At 37.8% G+C, this 17,904-nt stretch overlaps 1 protein-coding gene across 5 annotated transcripts in view; it reads right to left on the reverse strand.

The window, feature by feature from the left end:
- Positions 1–381: 381 nt before the first annotated feature.
- ZDHHC21 (zDHHC palmitoyltransferase 21) overlaps positions 382–17,904 on the reverse strand; it is a 40,204-nt gene continuing 22,681 nt past the window's right edge. For 3 of the 5 annotated variants that reach the window (XM_075527119.1, XM_075527116.1, XM_075527117.1), the window contains 2 exons: positions 3,537–3,580; positions 382–3,006 (listed from right to left, as the gene is read on the reverse strand). In XM_075527119.1, the coding sequence (XP_075383234.1) occupies positions 2,874–3,006; positions 3,537–3,580 (177 nt within the window). In that variant the 3' untranslated portion in view covers positions 382–2,873. Of the gene's footprint in view, positions 3,007–3,536; positions 3,581–6,476; positions 6,661–15,517; positions 16,627–16,659; positions 16,709–17,904 lie in introns of those variants that run through there. The other 2 variants (XR_012779004.1, XM_075527118.1) reach the window with 2 other exon arrangements.

Consider the following 17,904-nt stretch of genomic DNA (forward strand, 5'->3'; position numbering starts at 1 on the left):
AGGTGCCCAGCCCGGAGCAGCCAGCCCCGCCGCGGGCTCGGCCGCAGGCCCCGGCCACCAGCCCCAGCCCCCGGCCACCAGATACCGGCCACCAGCCCCCGGCCACCAGCTCCCGGCCACCAGCCCCCGGCCCATCCCCGCCGCCGCACGGCCGCGGCCCCGGGCCGCCAGCCCGCCGTCGTTGCGCCAGGCGGCCGGCAGGGGGCGCCTGGGAAGCGCGGCAGGAGGCGCTCCGCCCACCGCCCGCAAGGCCGCGCGCCCCCCGCGGGCGGCACGGCGCGTGCGGCGGTGCCCGCCGCCTGAGGCACCGGGCCCGCCTCGTCCCGGCCGGCCCGCCTCGTCCCGGCCGGCCCCGGCCTCCCCGCCTCGTCCCGGCCGGCCCCGGCCTCCCCCGGCCCGGCCGCGGCCCGCCAGCGCTGCTTCCTCCGCTCCGGTACCCTCTTGTGCCCAGCGGAGCACAGCCCGCAGTACGATCCTCGGGCTGCTTGCGGATTTGTGTCCCCACGAAGCAGGCACAATGTAATGGCCGCCTTACTTCACCGTATACCGTGCACGAAGATTAAATGCACTGTTGAAGTGCACTGAACTAAAATGAACTAAGTTAAGTGAACTTAGCTCACTGCAATGAACTAAGGTTCCTACCGTCCAGCAGATTCTCTATGACACATTTGGTTCTCCAAGCGCAGTTAAATTAACTGAAACTATGATACTGGAAAACAAAGAATAATGATACGCCCCCACAGTGGATGCCTCAAGCACAGTTAAATTCTTGATCCTCTTTCTTAATAAGCTTCAGAACCGTATGATCTGCTAAGACAATTGATTAGCATGAAAAACTTCAAAAAACCCACTGTGTTTTGCTGATGAAACAGATTCAAACATTGGCACGTAAAACAAAACTGCTATTATTCCCCTGTGTGTTTCACAGAGACTGTAATAGCGGAATTCCTTAAAAAAAGAGAGAATACAGCCATTACTTTATAATGTATATGCACATTCTTTTTAATTTCAAGCACTGCTCCGGCCTTTCCATCCACTTTCCTCAAGCTTTCTTTTGTTTAATATTGCTGCCAATACCATCTTAAAGAAAGTCTAAACTCACGTCTAAAAATGCCGTGAAAAAGATGGTTGAACATTAGGCTTGAAATTTAAATGAAGTAAATATTGCATCTATTTTTCCAAGGAGAGGGAAAGTAAAGTTGCTTCAATTGTTAGAAGTTCACAAAAGTTTAAAATTCAAGTGATTTTTAAGATGCACCTTTTGGAACTTTCAATAGATCATCAAAGCCTGTTAATTCAATAAAGGGACACCCAACATTGGCAGTGACTGTGTTAAGATTTTAAAAGAGCTGATCTAAAAATTTTTTATGAATACCACTCATGACAAATCTAGCCCTTCTTTTAGAACAAACTGTTCACAAACAAACTATTACTGTCTCCAAACACAACCTACATATATTACAACCAGATTTTGTGCCCTTTATTATCCTGTTGCGTGGCTGTCATTTAAGGTGGATCCTATTCCTGTTAGACTAGACCACAAACACAGTAAGCAGCATAACTGAAAACGCTGCAGCTGTGACTATCTCCTAAAAATTCACAGAACTTTCAAAAATCACAAAATCTCATGCTGATATTTGTATAGATACAGAGAGCTATAATAAAGTATGTAATTTTTCCAGATACAGCAAAGCTGAGCCAGTACTTCGGGAATCATTGCCATTTTACCAGATGTAATCTTAAGGATGCTTTCTTTGGTTAACTACTTCCATACTTAAAGGGCCCTCAACAAGCTATCATACACCAACATAGTACCCTATTAAATCAGTTAATACACTTTACTATACATGTTAGTAGCAAATATCTGTATTTAAGTATAAATATTTTAAAATCTTTTCACATATGTATCCCATATACAAACACAGCCCAATTCCAGCTAATCATGACTAAACAAAAGTAAATATAAAATGTATAAATTTATTGACAATATACTCTTCTTTATGGTACATTATGCTAACTAATTAAATCTGTATTTTTAAAAAGTAATCATCCTAGTATTTGCACCATACAACTTCTTTGTTGAATTATTGCAAGGAAATCCTTGGGATATAGGGAAAACATGCTTTCTATCTGCATATTTTACTCTGGAACATTTTATCACTTTTGTTGACATAAAGACACAAATATTTTTCACTAAGGTCATCTCTATGCAGAAAGATAACTGTAAGACGTAAGATTTCTCTATATAAACACATACATTTACATGTATTTATAAAAACCTCTCTGAGAAAGGTTTAGGAAGAAGTCTGCCTCCGCTTTAAATGTTACCTTTTATAGCATGGTGCTGCAGGATTACTACTGCAGATCATAAATAAATGTCAGTATCAGGGAATTGTAAACACATGTAGCAGAAAAAAGACATGAATATTATCTAGATAATATTCTGATAAAAACTGATAAAAACACTACAAAAAATTCAAGGCAGAATAAGACACTTAGTGGCAAAGCTAACAATCAATGTAAACTTCAGTGTTTCCTACCCAAAAAAAAAAAAATAATCAGAAGAGCCAGTATCAAACAAATGGAGTAAGACTGCATTCCAGTCATTTGGTTTTGGTATTAACCTCAAAGAAGAAAGAAAGCCCTTTGGAAAGCTAACTTGAAAGTAAATATGCCTAAAGTTAAACATAAAACTTGTATTAATCTCAGAACTGAATCAAGACCGCTATTAAAATAAAGCCTGGGGCACATTGTGATGCCTACGATTGGTGGGTGGATTTTAATTGACTTGAAGACTGTCATAGTCCTATTATCATAAAACCTGTAACACACTTCGAGCACGGAGGACCCATCTGTGCCCACCATCCATCTGTTCAGACGTGATTGGCAAAGTGGTAGGGAACTCTCAGTGGTTGCCTCTGCCTGAAAGGAATAAACCACAGGATCTTCCAGTGAGTGCCAAAAACTTCTGAGAAGGTCTGCTGCCATGGCTTTCGGGGCCTCGATCTACAGAAGACAGCATTATTAGTGAAAGACAGCACGCCCATGGTGCACTTCAGTCAGCTAGAACAATACAGGTTGGCTGGGGATCCATTACTGGACTCTGATGAATTGTGTCCCAGCATCACAAATACAGCTTTTCTTTCATTACGGCACGCAGCTGAGACTTAACTTCGGAGAACAGAAACTATCTGTGTCGTCAATCAACCGAAGGCAACTTCTGAAGCAGAGGAGAACCTCAGAATCAATGAAATGTATGTCAAGGCACAGCAGAAGGTGTCTTTTGATCTGTACTTTTGAAAGAAAATATAGTTCCACTGGCTTTGGAAGGAATGGGAATAATGTGAGGCTACTTTGTGTACAACCAATATTAAAAGATTAGTGAGCTACTGCTAGAAATAGGAAGTACAAGGCACAGTACCACACAAAATAATCCTAACAGTGCCTTCAGTTCCTTTTCTCTCTCACACAGTTAAAAGAAGCAGCTACTCCTTTAGCTTTTCAGCAAATAAATGTAGAAATTTTACAACACTTACATGTCTTCACAACAGTTTGACATTTTTTCTATACTTGTAGTATCCTGTTGAAGAAAAGAAAACACAATAAAAAAGTATTTGTTTACATTCCTAACTGTTAAAATGTCATTATGAAAGCAACTAAAAAAAAACAGGGCATAAATTCTTAGCGTACACTGCTTTGGCATTAGTCCAGTAGGTTACATATTACTCATACGCCATATTAGTTTTAAACAGCTGTGAGTTTATACGCACAAATGTACTTAGTCTGTGAAATTATTTTTACAAACATGATGTGAAACTGTACTGTGTAGTTTTACTACAATAGCACACACCACAGAATGTCAACAAAAACTTACAGCATTATTACAGCTAAAGTTAATTCAGATATTACAATTACTTCATGGGTTATTTAGAAGTACTGCGTGTAAGGTACACTCTTGCCATACTTTTCACAAGCACCCATTCCAGACTTGGAGTAGTCTGCTGAGATAACCACAGGAAAATTTAGTAAAATGCAATTATTAACAGATGTAGTATTTTGAAAAGCAGGAGCTACTAAGTTTTAAAATAGTTATCTTCATGAGTATTATAATGCAAACAGCACCACTAGGAATATACCATCAGTTTCCATAGTCTCTACAGGTAAATACCAAATATAAAAACTATTCTCTTAAAATGTAACAAAACCTAAATAATGTGCAGAGTGAAGGCACTCCTGCAGCTAACAGTAAATTAAATTCATACTTTACTTTTCTGAACACAATTAATTTAATGAGTCATAAAGTTTGATAATTAACAAATCAATTTAAGCTTAGATCATCCCCAAACAAAACTTTTAAAACTACCAACAACAGTACTTTTTTCTCACTTTTGCACTACATGTTTAACAAAAAAGCTTGCTTTGTAAATGAGTATCACTTCAGTTTTAGCTCCAGCAGTATTAGTGTTTTCAATGTGCATTCATAGGTCATTATGTCCCAAAATCACTCATGAGGTCCAAAATACAATAATTGAAGTATTTCTCATGGTTCCATCTTGTTTTCATGGCAGCTTGCTACTTCCCTTTACTGTTCATTGATTTAGGCACGCACATAATGCACCTGTCAGATTACACTAGCATTTGAATGAAACAGAGAGCTAGTCCCTATTGTCCCAGCCATGCAGAGACACAAGGGCTGTGGTTTAATTAGGCTGCGACTTCATTGTCACGTGGAAACACTACCCAGCAATAAAACCATACTGTGTTCTTTGATTGTTCCTGCCATCAGTGCATCCAATTCAGTGCAGGCACTGCTGGGATTCTGCCACCATCTTTCGTAAAGCTTTGCAGGGGAAGGGTGAAATATGTGGGGAATAACGTACAGGAAGCTGTTTCCCTCCTTCACCAGACACAGGGTGGCCTCAACTCCCCTTGCCAAATTTTCTCCTAAATCCGCTTCCCAGCTCTGATGAGTTTTGGAACAGGATCCCCTACCACATGCTAAACGGCAAAAGTCTTAATTCTGTCCCTGACCTACCCAGCTGAATTCCAGACACGCTATGGCGAAGGAAGGAAGTCCCCTCACACCAGCCTACCAGGATGCACAAGTTCTGCCCTGTTTGTGCCGAGAATAAGCAGCAGCGGACTACATGAACCATTCTGGCCCCATCATTAGGTGGATTTGAACGACCGCTCCATAGTGAGAGGGACAGGGCTGGAGGCAGCGGACTGTAAATACTGTCTGTTGTTTCGATTCCCATAGATAAACTGCTTCTCCTCTCCACCTTATGGGCCTGTCTAGCGTATTCCCCCTGCCCTGCCGGAGGTGGCAGGAAGCATGACAAGACACAAGCCATTCTCCCTGTCAGGGCAGGACCTGACTGCACGGCCAAGGGGCGTTCTGGCTTTTCTCCAGCTCTTGTCGGAACAAACACCACCTTTTCTGACCACAGAAAATCACACACAGCTTTCTGAATAAAAAGGACTAAATAAACACAGATACTACTTCCATGACATTTCAGTGAGGTTGTAACAGCATTTTCATGAGATGCTGTAGCTCCTTCCATAACTGCAAAAATATCTCAGCTCTAGGAATTATCCTCTGGTCACATCAAAGCTGTCTACCTGATAGTACAAAATAATACTGGTATGTTTGAAAGCAATGATTGCTAATGGTTTTTTGTACAGCAGTAGCATGCTAGCCCAGACTGTAATTGATTTCCAGCTATCAAAGATTTATGCTATCATTTCCCAAAAGAAGCCTTAAAACAGCTTTGGGTGGAGAAGTAACATAACAAAATAATACCTTAAATACGGCTTTTTGCTACGTTCCTCTACATTGTTTATTCACTCATACACTTGTACTGTTCCCTAAAATACTGTATTTGCGATTTTTGGAGGAATTCCCTGGTTGGGAACTTGGGTTTGTATTTCTTTTTAATTGTTATCACAGCATGTTATCAAGACCTGAAAGATGCTCATCAGGCTCTGCTTCTCTCAAAAATGTACCCCATGAAATTAATGAACTAAGTGAAAGCACCAAAACAGGAACTGCAGAAAATTACTGTAAGGAAAGACTGTCAAGCTTCCACACCTTTAAAACATACTAAGGATTTTAGTTGGATAGGCAGTCAAAGGAAATCCTCCCTTCCTTCCTTCTTCTTCCATTAAAATGCCAACATCTACTTTAGAATACTTTTGCTTTACAGTAAAGGAATTGGGACTCAGCAGTGAATCCTTTGCTTCTGGGACACTTTTTCAGAATTAAAAAAAAACTTTATAGCCACATTTTAAAAGCTGTGAACTAGGGCTGGAGGGAATGGGAGGAAACACCTCTCTCTGAAGTTTAGCTGCTTAACAAGTGCTGGTGACTGAACTTAAGAAACCAAATTCCCCTCACAGCTTCCCTCCCCCAAAACTACTGCCAAACAGCTGGGCTCATTTGAAATGTACTTTCATTTGAGAGTGAACCAATTTACCTTTTCACATGAAAGTGAAACTTCACAGCACCCCAGGAAACTTGGTAGCCCCCCTGGAGACGGGAGAGGAAGGAAAGGGAGAGGGCCACAGTTGAGTTTTGGCCTATTATTTAAGGCTTTCTTCTCAAGAGAGATGAATTTTTCTTCTTTTGGAGACAGGAGGACCAGAATAACCACTATTCTTCTGAATGACAAGGTGTTCTGTTCATTAACACATCTCACAAATGGCTTTCCACCACAATATCATCTGTCTCTATTATGCATTTGATGCATACCAAGGTTTTGCTAAAACATCAGTATTACTACGTTCAGCCTAAGAGGCTTTGGCTGTCTGCATCTACTATCAGCTTGGATTACTATTAATACAAATAGAACTCTGCTAACATTTCACCCCTCACCCCCCAGCTAATGCTGATGTTAAAATTTTTTTGAGAATTGGCACTCATCCAAAAGTTGAAAATAACTTGGTATGAGCAAACACGGTGTATCTATTGAGTCCTAGTAATCTCTAGCTCCAAAAATCCCATAAAATTTCCAATTGCATACAAGACAAAATTTACTAACCCACAACTGATTAATTTCACATGATGGGTCATCTGGACCCCCAAAGTCATCATCCAGATTGGAAAGAACTATTGTTCCTGCACCTGGTTATTCAGAGATACATACCCACTGATAAGCATCTTAAAGCAACTAGGAAAAAAATCATACCTTAGTGAGAAAGGCAAAAGAAATTAGAGGAAACAAACACAGCAGTCATTAACAACATATCACTTTAAAACAAGAGGAAAAGGGCACAGGCTTCAGATTCTGCTGAGGGGATGAGGAATGTTTTTTTGCTTTGAGGACTCTGCAACAGCAGCTTGTCTACTCTAAGTGAAGTAAGCTACTGCCACAGCCGAGACTGTTACAAGAGGAATGGAGAGACACATTAAGAGCACCGACTGAATTCTGCAGACCAACTTATGATTCATTTGCAAATGACTTCACCTGTGTTAGCTACTAAGCGGAATATACCTTTCACATCTATGTTTTTAATTAGTATAACCAACTGCTTGAAAAAACAGGTTTTTTAAAAAGATTATATGCACTGTTTAACAAACTGTGCTATAGGATGGAATTCATCATGAACTAGTTTATCATGGAAGAAGCACATGGAAAGAATATTTTCCTCTTACTGATTCACGTTTTCCAAAGGAGAAGCTGTAATTTGTAACTCACAGGACTAACTCCAAAGCACGCAGCCACAACCTCTGGTTCAATTTTTCTTCTGTGTTTGCTTGAAGTGACGTGTAATCAATACAGCTCTATTTAATACTTGCCATAGAAGAATGTAAGCATTATGCCATGCTTTCTTCACAGAGTATTTTCAAACGCTAAGTATGTAAGAATCAGCAGGAAAGTATGATAAAGCAGAAAGAGAAAAAACAAACAAAACCTGCAAGCCTTCCTGGATTTGCAGCCATTGCTGTTATCCGAAAGTGCCAGACAACATATCCTCTTTTTCATTTCTTCTACCTAACATCCTTTAATTGTGTGTATGTAAATGACAGGTGAGCAATTGAAGAATATAAAATAAAGTACTGAACGTCTCATAGAAAGAATACTTCATATTTCAGAAATTTTCCTTTTTGGCATTAATCACATTTTGGGTTTACATTTGGCCACTTTTTAGCATTGATTTCTTAATCTAGACTTCTCACTTAAGATAATATGATTAATTTTACCAATTACCATTAGGTTCAGCCTGAAAATTACTAGTTCAGTTTCAACTTTAAACCCCTAAATCAGAGAATTGTGTGCAAAGTGAAAAATGAAGCTACACCATGTTATATCCAGGGAATAGTCCTACACTCCTCTATGCTCTGATGAATTTAGTTAAATAGATTTCCAATGTATTTGTCAGATATTAGAAAATGATTCAATGAAAAGAAAGCATCTGATAACAAATTAGGAACACTCTACAAAGATGATACAAACAGATCTCTCTTATTCAGACAAAATCCATGGCGTAGATAGCTGCATGACAGCAAGACACATGATGAAATGTATTATTTTTCTTGATACTTACCAATACCTTCTTAAGACAAAAGTATTAAGAAAAAAATGCTCAGGAAGGCTAGCTGTTGACCTTCCTTACACAGAAGCCATTTTAATGGTCTGATGTCTAAATTTGACAAGCCACATTTAAACAAAATGTACTCAGCTCCTAGAACACTCAAACTTATTATAGTAATTAAGTAACTTATTATAGTTACTTGTTTTCAACTGGTTAAGGCTACTTCCTTTACTATTTAGAAAAATAACTGAGTTCTAAAAGGACTTCTTCCTTGAGTGATGAACAGGAGATATTTTTGGCGTGATATTTTTTACTCTCTGCACAGTATAAAATCTCTTTGACTAAATTTTCCAACTTACCCTTTTCCTTAATAATATTATAAATAATTAATTTCAACAAAAGTATTCCCACTTTACCTAAAACCATGCAGTGATCTAAATAAAACATGAGATCTTTTGCCACTTAGTGTGTCTTACACTTGAATTTATTGTTACCTTTTAAATAGCTCATGAAAGAGGTTTTTTTAAAGAAACTAAAATTTTATTTTGATGCTAAATTGGTGTTTCAGACTGTCAGGATACCTTCATTAAAAATGTTAAACCAAGTGCTAGTCTATTTAAGAAAAATAAGGTAAAGATACAAAAGACTTTACACAGTTAACAAAATCCCATTCAAAGACCAGGACATCACTAATTCCTGACAATTTAATTTATAGGACTTTATGCAGTCTTCTAATAGGAGATTTATCTATAGGTGGATTAAAGGTAGAGACAGGAACAGGGGAAGGGATAAGAATAATGGGGAAGATAGAGACAGACAATGTTAATATGAACTTATTTTCTGTTACATCTCTAACTTCAAATTACTATTCGGGTTTACATTTTATATAACTTTGCTCTCCCTCTACAATTACTTTATATCTTACACTTTATTATAGCCAGGTAAAGAATATGTTTGCCTGAGAATCCTAATTTCCCCTTCCAATCCTAATTTCTTCTGTGCTAAACTTAATTATGAGGATTAATAGTTCCCTGATTACATTTATGCCATGTTTGAAAAAACAGGAAAAGCCCTTAGCATTTCACTAATCAGAACAGTATTTAATAGATTATCTGATTAAAGATATGATTACAAATATTTTTAATTATAAGATACTTATTTTTAAAGACAAAAAGCATTTTAGCACAACTAGATCACTTGTGCACTCTATATTACAACAGCAATGGATCAACACTATGAAATATGCAAAGAATTAAAAAGCCTTTAGTTTTATTAACAGAATAACTGCAGTTACATTTTCATTATTTTGCATTTCAACTTTTGTAAAATTTTGTCTGACTTACTGATTACAGAATTTTAGATTTTTCACTGGCATTTTTATTGTTTGCATTTCATTTTTGCATTATACTATTAAATGAAATGATACTCCTGAAGAAAATTAACTGCTTGAAAATAATCCTTTGGGATAAATATATCATAAAATTAATTTGTACAATTTCCAACTTTTTCTGATTTCCTTAAAAGGAAGGTTTTGTCCTTTTGAGAAGAAGCGAAGCCCTGAGAAAAAAGAATAATGTTCCTTACTACATGCTCACTGGAAGGATCAGTCACGCTAAGCAAAATAGTTAAAATACATGAATTAGTAAGTTCAAGACGTTCATGTGGAGATGGATCTGTTTAAGAACAACAAAAAACAGCTAGTGAAATACATTTGCTACTTGAAGGTGAAAAGGAGAAACATTGCAACAATAATAAAACATAGCACTTAACAAATATGAACATTCTAAAATGCTTGTAAGGGGAAAAAAATTATGTGGGAGGCATCATATTGCGCACCAGACAGACTGCTGAACACCAGCTGTTAAACTATTTTCTCTTCCATCCTCCCCAAAGCAAATAAAGGGAAATTTGTCTCTACCACATCCACACAGTACTGATGCACCAGGATATTGGCATATCACTGTACACCATTCAAACAGTTAATTAACAGGAAACCCTGGTAGCATTAATTAAATTAATAAAGTCACTGTCCACTTAGTTTATGATAATACATCCACTACCTTGCACAGAGACCACATGGTATCTATTGAATTTATAAAAGCCCATCCATTATATAGTTCTGCCCCAGAGAAACAAGTTAATTACTAAATAATTTTAATGAAAAGTATTTCTCTGCAATACTAACACACAAAAATAACATAAAATAATATTTGATGTACTACAGTGGAAAAATGGAGAAAATTTCTTTAATTCTATATAAATACTTTGTTTGAGCATATGGAAAAATGAAAACACAAACTGTTTAGTGTTTCAAATAAAAAACAATCAAAGGTAATCCTTTAAAATTAGGGTTCAGATTAGTCTCTGCAAAGGATGCTGTTTAACTGAAACATCTGGTAGTGTTACGTTGAGATGGGCCTTTTTTAACTTTGGAAATGAGATTAGTAGATCAGTTATTTGTAAGTGTCCAAGTAATTTCTAATTATTTTATCTGGGTCACAGATAATCCGCTTTTGCAGGGCTCCCACAATGACATCAGAGGATCACTGCTGAACTGATTATCCTGTTACCTTCCACCATCCATGGGAAGATGGGATTTTCCTTTTGTACAGAGGAAGAGAAAGAAGTGGCTGATTGCTTCAGACAGGTGGCAGTCAACAAAATAAAGAACAACACAGCTCTTGAGAGGAAGAAAACCTCACATACACAAAAGGTACCAGCCTTTAAAAAGGTCAGCAAATTGAATACTTCTTAGGAGTGCCTGGTATAATTTAAAACCTCAGTAGATATGAACAAATATCAAAATAATCAGACAAGCCATTGTTTAAAAAAGCATGCCATATTATTTATTACTTGTTCGACAGTAATGCCTTGTAGATCAAACATAACCGATGTCAGAATCTTACTGTATAAATGGAAAAACTGGTTTTTAATATCATTTAATGTTGAAGTGACATGAAAGACATAAAGAAGGGAACATGAGTGAGAGAAATGCAAATGCCAGGGCTAGTCTTGTACTAAGATACACACAAGCATCCTGACAGCTCCACCTTTTTAAGAGCCTGAATTGCAGCTCTTTACCTCCTATAATCATAAATCAGAAGTAATCTGTAGTTGATAAAACAGATTATTTCTATGTGAATTTATGCCTTTTCTTATGAATAAATGAATAAATAGGCTACTTACGCATTTTTTAGGAAAACAAGCGTCTGTTACATATAAAAATATCAAATGAGAGAGGACTTCTTAAAAAACACATCAAGAAAATATGTCTTGAGAAAGCAAGCAAGTTTCTAGATACCATTTGATTTAGCTTCCAATTAAATTTTGTTAATTGATATGAGGATAACTACAGAGAAAAAGTAATTGGAAATAAAATTGAGTAACACAGATATGTGCTTCTCAAGATTTTTTTCTAGATTATGTGCAAAATATTCTTTTCTAGATAAACTTTTCATTTGCCCTTGCAATACAATGTCATTAGTAGGTATAGGCAGTAGTAGCACAAGACACTGTATGTTTTGGGATGTTTTTTGTGGAAAACTTAAAAACTTTCTGAAACAGAACTATCTCAAGCAAAATGCTAATTTATCTATAAATAGTATTTTTACTATTTATGACAAACGACCAAATAAAAAACCACCTCTCTCTCCTCATGGAGTTTGAAAGTATTTATACTAGAGCTACCTTCTAATCCTACCTTTTGAGGCAAAAGAGGAATAACTGTTTGCAGGAGTAGAAGCAGCTAGAAGTAGTTTGAAGTAAGGGGTACCAATAATTTAAAAAAAAAAAAAAAAAAGATGTTCTTCTCAGTAGGAGAACATTTAGTTTTTCTAGGATGCAGCTGACAAAAATATTTTTGTTGGGTTTTTTTTACTTACTGTTTTATGCTAAGCTTGCTTTTACTTCTCAAGCAAAGTCATTAAAAAAACATCACGCTGCCTGTGAATGTAAGAATACAGGCTCATTTTCAGTTAAGGAATATAAAATTTGCACTACCAGCAATGACAGGGAATATAGGACTGCAAAACCAGACACCAAGCATGGAAGATAAGCAGGCCTTCAATATAAATGCATGATCATTTTGGAAATTACATCAGACAGTGCTTTCTTCATGGGTGAAACTGACTTCTACCCAGTTCTCTAGAAACATGAAAATTGTAAGTAAGACGACTGTTATGCTGAGATTTTAAGACTAGCATCTTCTTAGGATCCTAGAGTTCCTAAATTAGGATCTTAAACTTCTCCCTATTTCAGAGACTTCTGAATTAGAGAAAACTTATTAGAGAGAACTTAAATACCTCTGTTTCTAAAGTATTCAAGCAAAAGTTCCGCAAGAGCGATCTCAGCCACATGCTCGAAGAAGTGTTAAAATTCAGGACGGTGATGAGAGTAAAGGCAAACAGAGCTTGGGGAAAGCAACTGGAGAAGGAGGATGAAAAGAGCCATGTGCCCCTTCTGCTAGAAGTGTGTTTCACATATGCTAGTTTCTAGGGAGAAAGCACTAATCCCGTATCCAGAGGCCACCTCAGCTGCTCCCCTCTTCATCAGAACAATTCATGTCAGAAGTTCCTCTAAGGACAGTTTGTGCCAACCAGCTGTTCTCCTCTCATTGTAGGAAGTCACCTCCCTTGCTCTTTGGCTTCCTGGACCTCCAGATGAGATATGAATAACCTTGTGCTAATGATACCCTAACAGTGATACCACAGTAACAGAGGTGGTAAACCTACTCACAGACATTACTGCATGTTAGGTAACTTGGTCTATTAATCAATTTCTCAAGCAGTACAGCCTTAAGGACATTCTCTGTGTAAGAGCCAAATTTGAGTACACAAGTTACAAAGTTTTCATTTTTACTAGAGAGCACATTTTTTCCAAGCATCTTAGTATCTGCTGAACACACATGAAGCAGGGTAACAGCAGACTACATGCATTATTTTCTTAAAGAACTTTTACAGTTTCTTAAAGAACTGTTATAACCAATAAGAGTTATGCAATGACAGACACAGAAGATCAGTCAGCTGCACAACACCACCAAATTTTGGAAGTGCCAGCACACCCAGCAGAATATTTCACCTGCATTTCATAATGTGCTTCTTTGCTTTCCTGATCCAGCTACTGCCCTGTTCCAGAAAAACATGCTGGAGTATATCAGATATATCCTTTCCATTACATGCTCAGTCAGACAACATTTTTTGACTTCTGAAAAAATTTATCAAAGAGGAGAAAATGCCAATATTTCCCCTTAAAATCTATGAGAAACTTCTGCTCGTTCTTACGGCTTGTCAAGCAATCATTTAGCTGAATTCTAGTGAAAAGCAACTCTGCTTATAAAAATGCTGCATAGAAAGGTCACTTAATGCAAATTAATTCCATACATTCAACTTTATCTATCTTGCTGCAGTGGCAAAAGGATAAACTTCTGTAAATACGAAGAATCAGCACGAGTGCTCTGACCTAGGGTACATGCTTCATAATGCATGCTACATTCCAGTCATTTACATTTAAGCAGAGCCATCAGACTGTGCAAATCAACCACAAACAATGAAGCACAAAGATGCCATTTCAGGTCCTAGTTCCTTATTATTAATGACACTAAAAAAGGACAAACAACTCTGCAGTTTCATTATCCCAAGTTGCTTCTGGGAGACTGACAGTAAGCAGAGCACATTCTGTGATGTAGAAGATACTGAAAGACTGAGAACTGGGAATTTTTTTAATATGCACGTCCAATATCCCTGGAAAAAGTTAGCCTTAGCTTTACATTATTTAGACAAAACATAAACTATTGGCTTGGTCTCTGGAAAATTATATAATGATGGTCAGGCAAGTTTACCTTATTGAGAATCAGGAAGTTTTGCCACAAAAGGGTCAAAGTTTGATAAATCTTTGAGTTTATTTTTCTTTCCAAAAATACAGTTTTGGCAGTATTCAAAATATAGGTAAATAATAATGTTAAACTCCAACAAACCTGAACATGCTGGACTCACTTAGCAACAGTACGTATCAGTCAAAGTTTAGATCACAGAGCTGCAATGCTGATTGTCTCTATTATTTAAAAATAACTTTTATCCAGGAGCTGTGGACCTAGTCTTGGCTTGATGTTAAACTGCAAACACAGGCATGGAACATGAACCAGGAAATTGTTTATTATCTGTCTTCCTGTACAAGCACAAGTAAGAGCTGCTCTGCTTCACCTTTTTCAGAAGGCCCATGCTCTTGTCCACTTCTCTTGCACACATCTTTGGGCAGTTTCAGCAATCACTGAAGTTAATGCTCTCAAGAATAGCCATGGAGCAATTAATATAACATGAATGCTTTAACTGTGCATATCTATGCCTTGAAGTGTTTGAGTTTCTTTTAAATTAACCTCAAGTCTGCACTATTACACTTCAATGATTGTGTTCTGCTGTTAAATAGATTTTGATCTGTACCTTATAATAAGTTAAGCTTAATTTCATCATTAATTCATTATTTTAAATAGAGCTCATTTCAGGCACAATTTGGTTAGTTTATACAGGAAGGCCAGATGCTACAGTAACTCCAGCACAGTACACAGTAGGAACATCGTTGTCTCTTAGTGATCACGGTTTATTGCTTCTAAATGACTTGAACGTCTTCCACGCTGTGCATTCAGCGAGTGGGTATACCCAGTTTCTTTGTTTCCCTATTCTAGGCATCATAGGTGTGTCTCCATGGATCCTGCAGAGAAACTGCTCACTCACCTGCTGCCCTCTCCTCTGCCTTCTGCATTGGCTAGCCAAAGCTGCTAGTAAGTGCTTATGGAGGAAGCAATCTCCACACTACAATGCTGACAATCAAAAACCATTTGTACAGAAAGATTTTCTGACACAACTTGCAGACTAAGCACAACCTCACCAAACAGACTTGGCTTTGTTCATTTGAAGTCTGAGTAGTTGTTCCCAAGCAGATTTCCTCAAAATGACTGTATTGTTTATTCTTGCTAATTCTATATTCATGAAGAAAGGAATGAAAAGGAAGATGATGATTGTGCTGCTGGTATGGAAATGCTTTGAGCAGGGGATGGACAAGATGACCTATGTTCTTCAACGAGTCAGTGCAACAGCATCCACATGGTGTGAATGAGTTAGAGTTTGGAGATCCCCTAATGGATTTCTACTTCTCCAGCAATCCCAACCCAACAATCCCAAACCTAAAAACTTGTTCATACGAGGCAAGCACAGTAGCCCCTCTGCTACAGGGAGTGCGCAGTGAGAGGCCCTAATGCAGAAGATCTGTACTTCCCAACATCTGCCTCTCATAGTTCATCCATATCCGCATTTACTCTGGTGTGTTTGTTTCACAAAGTTTCGCAAAGAGGAAGAAGAGAGCATCCAGGCACACCGCAGCTCAGCAATCCACAGAATTATGATTTGAGCACACACAAAAGGAGGTTGGACTTGAAAATGCTATTAGCCCACATCTGCTCCAGGGTAGCGGCCAGCTCAGTAAGTGCAATGGGATGTACTCCACAGTATATCATACAACTGACATAATAAAGGGGCTTTACAGCACTTTATAAGAGTTTGCAGTGGTGGTAGCAGCCTGACAGCATTAAGGCTCAGAACAGTGAAAGAACATACTAGGAATTCATGCCTGTTGTAGAGGCAGCAGAGTTGATATCCTGTGTCAGAACAGAAATGTCCCAAGTTTCAGGCGTATCTGACAGAATCAGGTTCAGTCTGAGAGTTTTTATTTCATGTATACTAATAGTATCTGAATGGATGCTGATGGCCACTGCCAAAATTTAGTCCAGCTTCCGGCAGCACACAGAACAGAATGGTAGACTTAGGTTTTGTTCCTTGTTTTCTTTGGTATCATTTCTGTGGTTTAGTGTAGCACCGATCACATGGCTTTTTGTTCTTTCTCATATGTCCATTTAACAGAGACTAAAAAGACATCCATATTTCAGCATCTGAACTCTAAGGCTCCCTGAGTTTCTGTCTCTCCCACTACTGGGAGTGAGGGTGAGTAGAATGCAGATGTCTGCACCACTTCAGCTAGATACCTAGCAAGGCATAGTATCAGATTAGAAAAAAAATCCCAACTCTAGAAGACGCAGACACAAAGGTTGTGTGCCAGCATTTAAACGCAGACACAAAGGTTGTGTGCCAGCATTTAAACGGGGAGGTGAGAACCTGTCAGCAAGACCCTGGAACAGAAATCAGGCACACAGTAAAGGGGCACAAAGGTAAAATCTGTAGTCCTGGGTATTGGGTAATAAAATCTGGGTATTGACAAAAAGTGCAGAAAGCAGTCTGGTAGAGCAGCTGGAGGATGGCAAAAATAATACACAGCATAGCTACAGTCAAACAAAGAACAGAAGGCAGTGAACTTATGCAAAGGTAATACAATAAAAACAATAAGCAATATTATTGTTTCATCTAACAGAAGGAAAAACTATACAGTAGTTTTTGTCCTTTATTCCATACAAAGAAATTACATAGTACAGTTAGGAGGTTTTCCGTTATGCACCTACGAAGGTTAATATTGTGTAAACCCTCATAATCCCAAAATGAAATCTCAGGCAGATCTCAATCAGTTGTAGTCACAAAGATGCTGTCATCTTGTACATTATTGTCTTTAAAAAAGAAGTTTTGCAGGCCAGATCATACACCCTTTCAGACATGTACAGATCCAACTAATGTAGCCTCTCTGTTCAACACTGCAGTACTTCAAAGACTTCTATGGATTCTCAAGATAACTTTAAAGTATTCACTGACAGTGATTAACTTCTAATGTACAGACAGGATGTTACAGCAACAAAAGCTTGTTTCTTGTAGATATTTATTACATTACCAAATTCATTTAACTGGAGAATTTTTCCATGCAGAGGATTTTTTTTCTGTACCTTTAAATACAGAATATGCGTTTGGACTGCAAATTGTACATGATTCCATTCCACAGTTTAGCAACTGAAGAGATATGAACGTAAGCATATTTATTAAAATACTTAACAAAAAGTCTGTATTCTCGGAATGTATGATTTATCAGTGGGCCTCACTGTCACAAAGTATAATGAGACCAGGGCACATAACAGTTTAAAATAAAAACAAAAATAAAAACCCCCAAATACGTACCTTGTACACTGCACAATTCCAGGGTAATGTATGGTTTTATTTTACTAATACAAATCAGGAAATTGCCTTGATAGGTGAATTATTAGACACTTGTTTGTTAGAAGGCTTCTTAAGACTTCCTTGGAGACAAGAGTCTTAACAGAGCACATACCAAATATGTGCGTCATAGTGCAAGTGTTTCTCTATTCATCCCTTAAATGAAATCCAATTTTCTGCTTTTATTAATTTTATTGAAAATAAAACTAGTATATACTTCTAAAATAAGATA

This window comes from Mycteria americana, chromosome Z (genome assembly GCF_035582795.1).
Source record: "Mycteria americana isolate JAX WOST 10 ecotype Jacksonville Zoo and Gardens chromosome Z, USCA_MyAme_1.0, whole genome shotgun sequence".
Taxonomy (NCBI): domain Eukaryota; kingdom Metazoa; phylum Chordata; class Aves; order Ciconiiformes; family Ciconiidae; genus Mycteria; species Mycteria americana.